A 4,167-nucleotide genomic window follows, 5' to 3' on the forward strand; every position below is an offset into this window, starting at 1 on the left:
GGAGTGATGTATTCTATCACCTTTCAGATGTCACCACCTTCCAAACCATAAGAACTTTCTCAATTATCATGGGTTTGAATATCTCGTCCATTTCTGGATGAGAAATTAGAAAGGGGGTTCTTTCTTAGTGTCAAAATTTAATTACCTCTTCTCTCAGTTTGCACCCATCATCCAGTATTATTTTCTTAATATCATCTAAAATTAAGTGAAAGTATTTCTATACTTATTTATTTATTGTATGTTTCTTCCTTCTAAATAAAAGCTACACAGAATAAGTGTCAGCCATATCACCCTCACTGCTGTATCCCAATGCCTAGATAACACCTAGAAGCAAAGAAATATATTCTGAAAAAATGAATAAACCACCAACAGCACTAAGGCTTTATTATTATTAAAATAATTTTACTGAAAGGAATCTATTGAGGCTCAGAAAACTCCTATTACCTGTCCAAGTCAGGCAAGATTCCTACTCAGATCTCACTTACTCTAAAATCTATAGACTGGAACAGAGAAAGCCCTCCTTTGGTATTGGTTGGGGGAATTAAACTCTTCACTCTTCCATTTGTAGGTGAGATCTCTTTAAGCCATGGAGAGGAGCAATCACACAGTGACAGAGTTCGTCCTGTTAGGCTTCACAACAGACTCCGTGATGCAGCTGGTCCTGTTTACGGTGTTCCTTTGTGTGTACTCCGTGACTGTGGTAGGAAATACCACCCTCGTAGTGTTGATCTGTAATGACTCCTGGCTGCACACGCCCGTGTATTTTTTCATTTGGAATCTGTCTTTTCTGGATCTCTGGTATTCCTCTGTCTACACCCCAAAGATCTTGGTGACCTGCATCTCTGAAGACAAAAGCATCTCTTTTGCTGGCTGTGCATCTCAGTTCTTCTTCTCTGCTGGGCTGGCATACAGTGAGTGCTACCTGTTGGCTGTCATGGCTTATGATCGCTATGTGGCCATTTCCAAACCCCTGCTTTATATTCAGGCCATGTCAAGGAAATTGTGCATCTGTTTAGTTGTATATTCCTATACTGCAGGTTTTGTCAATGCAATAATACTCACCAGCAACACATTCACAATGGATTTTTGTGGTGACAATATCATTGATGACTTTTTCTGTGATGTCCCGCCCCTAGTGAAGTTGGCATGTGATGTGAAAGACAGCTACCAGGCCATGCTGTACTTCCTCCTGGCCTCCAACGTCATTACGCCCGCTGTGCTCATACTGGCCTCCTACCTCTTCATCATCGCCGCCATCTTGAGGATCCGCTCCACCCAGGGCCGCCTCAAAGCCTTCTCCACATGCTCCTCCCGTCTGATCTCTGTCACTTTGTACTGTGGCTCCATTCTCTACATCTACTCTCGCCCAAGTTCCAGCTATTCCCTTGAGAGGGACAAAATGGTTTCCACATTTTATATTGTGCTGTTCCCCATGTTGAACCCCATGATCTACAGTTTGAGAAACGAAGATGTGAAAGGGGCTCTGAAAAAATTTTTCAGCTTGACACAATCAGGAGTCTAAATTGACATAAATTTCTTAAATGAGTGCTAAGTGCAAAATTAAGTTCTTCAGGGTAAGCTTGGAGAAGTGAATTAAAAAATAAATAAACAAACATTTTTTCTATTCAAAGAAATCCAGTGAAAAAGACTTATTTCTTTGTGTTTGTTTTTCTTTTGTGATCAAACTAAAATTTATACTATAGAATATGGATTCAATTTAATATTAGTATAGTTTTTGAAAAACAGCATTAGGGATTAATGCAAAATAGAAGAATATATGTTACTTTGGGATCAAAGGATTACATTTTATTTCACTATTTACCCTGAGATTGACCCTTGTTTTTTCTCCCTATAGTAGGCATTGTGGGAATGTGAAGAAAATGTTATATGGATACTTGATTTGTGGAATATATCCCAAATCCTTATTGTCCAGTACACACAGAACTTCCGTGGTAATGGAAGAATAAGGAATGTTAAGAATTTTGTGATTAAAAAAGAGAGGGCAGTGATGTGTTAGATAATACACGTAGATGAAAAGAAAGATCACAAAAGTCAGAGCTAATATAAATGGTGAGGTGGCTATGGCTAGTTGTTCTAAAATTTTAATTTAAATGCAGTTTATAAATGTGCTCATTACAACAATAACTATAATCTTTCAATAACAAATTCTAACTTTTTATGCTCAAGCTACTCATTTGTCAAATGTGACTAATAATCCTTAATCTGCAATTTTATTGTAAAGAGTATGGAGAAAAAGTCAACTAAACCTGCCACATACTGAATATTGAGCTGTAAGTTTCTTAAAATTGAAAAATTCTAGTGGGGAAAAAAAACAAGCATTGAATCTAGAATACAGTAGATTTTGTTTGTTGGTTTGTTGTTTCAGTGTGTTCCCCTGGATGTCGTTATTTTCCTCGATAGGGAGTATATAGTGGTATGGAATGAGGGAGAGTATGACAGACTACTCATTCTCTGTGGAAGAGATCACTCTTTTATGGAGTTATACAACCCTAAATACACTTCTTTCCCCACGGATTCAGAAAGGTGTTTTGGGTGTTTTCTTTTTTATTTTCTTGTAATAGAAACAACTCAAAAATTTGCCTAATATTCAATTGATGTAGAAGACACAATGTTTACAGAGATGTATTCTATATGCTCAATTAGAACTTTATGAAAATATTTGGAGGGAACTACTTATTAAAAATAAATGCTTGTAAATTTCCAACAGTTACACCATTCCAAATCTTATTCTCAACAAATAAAGTTTTCTCACTAAGCTTCAAATTCAAACTATGTGCATGAAAACCATCCAACCATCAAATAACTCAATATTAGAAGTTAATATGATTAATCACAATAAAATGATAATAAAGAGTTAAAAATGGTTTGATCAGTGTGTCATTGTTTTACATACAACTCATTGAATATACTTGAAATATTACAGTGTTACAAATTGTCTATAAGCCAATAATTTGGAAAATACGATAAGGGTATTCTGCAAAAAGATAACCTTCACCTCTGTGGCCTTATGCTCTGAACTGCTTTCCGGAAGGCTGCTTTGACGTCTTTGTTTCTCAGGCTGTAGATGAGAGGATTAAGCAATGGGTTGAACAGGGTGTAGAAGAGAGAAGCCACTTTGTGTCTCCCCACAGAGTAGGTGGAACTTGGCCTTGAATACATGAAGAGTAAGGATCCATAGAAGAACATGACAGAGATAAGGTGAGACGCACAGGTGGAGAAGACCTTGTGCCTTCCTGAGGCTGAGCGGATCCTCGAGATAGACAGAAGGATGTTGAAATAAGAAATCAGGATGGCAAGAATGTTGGAGAGGACCGTGAAGCCCACCAGACCCCGGAGGATTTTTTCATAGACCTGGATGTCTGTACAAGACATTTTTACCAATGGTGTTACGTCACAGAAATAGTGGTCAATGATATTTTTACCACAGAAACTCAGGCGGAAAGTGTTAGCAATATGAGCGATGGAATTCAAGAACCCTCTGATGTAGGAGCCAGCAACGAGTCCAGTACAGAGAGAACTGGACATTGTACTTGAATAAAGTAATGGCTTACAGATGGCCACTAGGCGGTCACAGGCCATGGCTGCCAGGAGATAGCACTCAGTGTAGGCGGCAAGGCAAGAAAAGAACAGCTGTGCTCCACATCCAGCCAAGGAAATAGGTTTATTTTCTGAGACACATATGGCCAGAATTTTGGGAATATACACAGAAGGATACCAGAAATCCAGAAAAGACAGATTACTAATGAAACAGTACATAGGTGTGTGCAGGCGGGAATCAATACATATTAAGATGACCATGGTCATGTTCCCTGACATGGCAATCAAGTAGAGCATCAGAAATATTCCAAATAGAATCAGCTGCCACCTGGGGTCTGCGGATAAGCCCACCGAGATGAATTCAGTCAGGACAGTGCGATTTCCAACTTCCATGTCCAGACAGAAGAAAGCCCAATAAAGATTACAAGAAAAAAAAATTCAGTGATTTTACTGCTGAAAGAAAGAAGCAAAGGTATCAATTAAGTCAGTAATTACTAGAGGCTTATATGGACTTTTATCCCTTACTCTCTAGAATGCTATAATTCCAGTCTGATACTTAGGAACAACTGGAATTGGAGTAGGATCTGATTCTGAAATTATGGCTCTCAC

General features: G+C 38.2%; 2 protein-coding genes across 2 annotated transcripts; one reads left to right on the plus strand and one right to left on the minus strand.

Moving 5' to 3' along the window:
- Positions 1 to 377: 377 nt before the first annotated feature.
- LOC131403091 (olfactory receptor 9G19-like) lies at positions 378 to 1,603 on the plus strand. Its single transcript, XM_058537449.1, has one exon. It carries the CDS (start codon positions 587 to 589, stop codon positions 1,520 to 1,522), a length of 936 nt encoding a protein of 311 aa, XP_058393432.1. The 5' UTR covers positions 378 to 586; the 3' UTR covers positions 1,523 to 1,603.
- A 1,409-nt stretch (positions 1,604 to 3,012) lies between these two features.
- LOC131403090 (olfactory receptor 9G4-like) lies at positions 3,013 to 3,951 on the minus strand. The gene has a single exon (XM_058537448.1). It carries the CDS (start codon positions 3,949 to 3,951, stop codon positions 3,013 to 3,015), a length of 939 nt encoding a protein of 312 aa, XP_058393431.1.
- Positions 3,952 to 4,167: the final 216 nt, after the last annotated feature.

This window comes from Diceros bicornis, unplaced genomic scaffold (assembly GCF_020826845.1).
Source record: "Diceros bicornis minor isolate mBicDic1 unplaced genomic scaffold, mDicBic1.mat.cur scaffold_55_ctg1, whole genome shotgun sequence".
Classification (NCBI taxonomy): domain Eukaryota; kingdom Metazoa; phylum Chordata; class Mammalia; order Perissodactyla; family Rhinocerotidae; genus Diceros; species Diceros bicornis.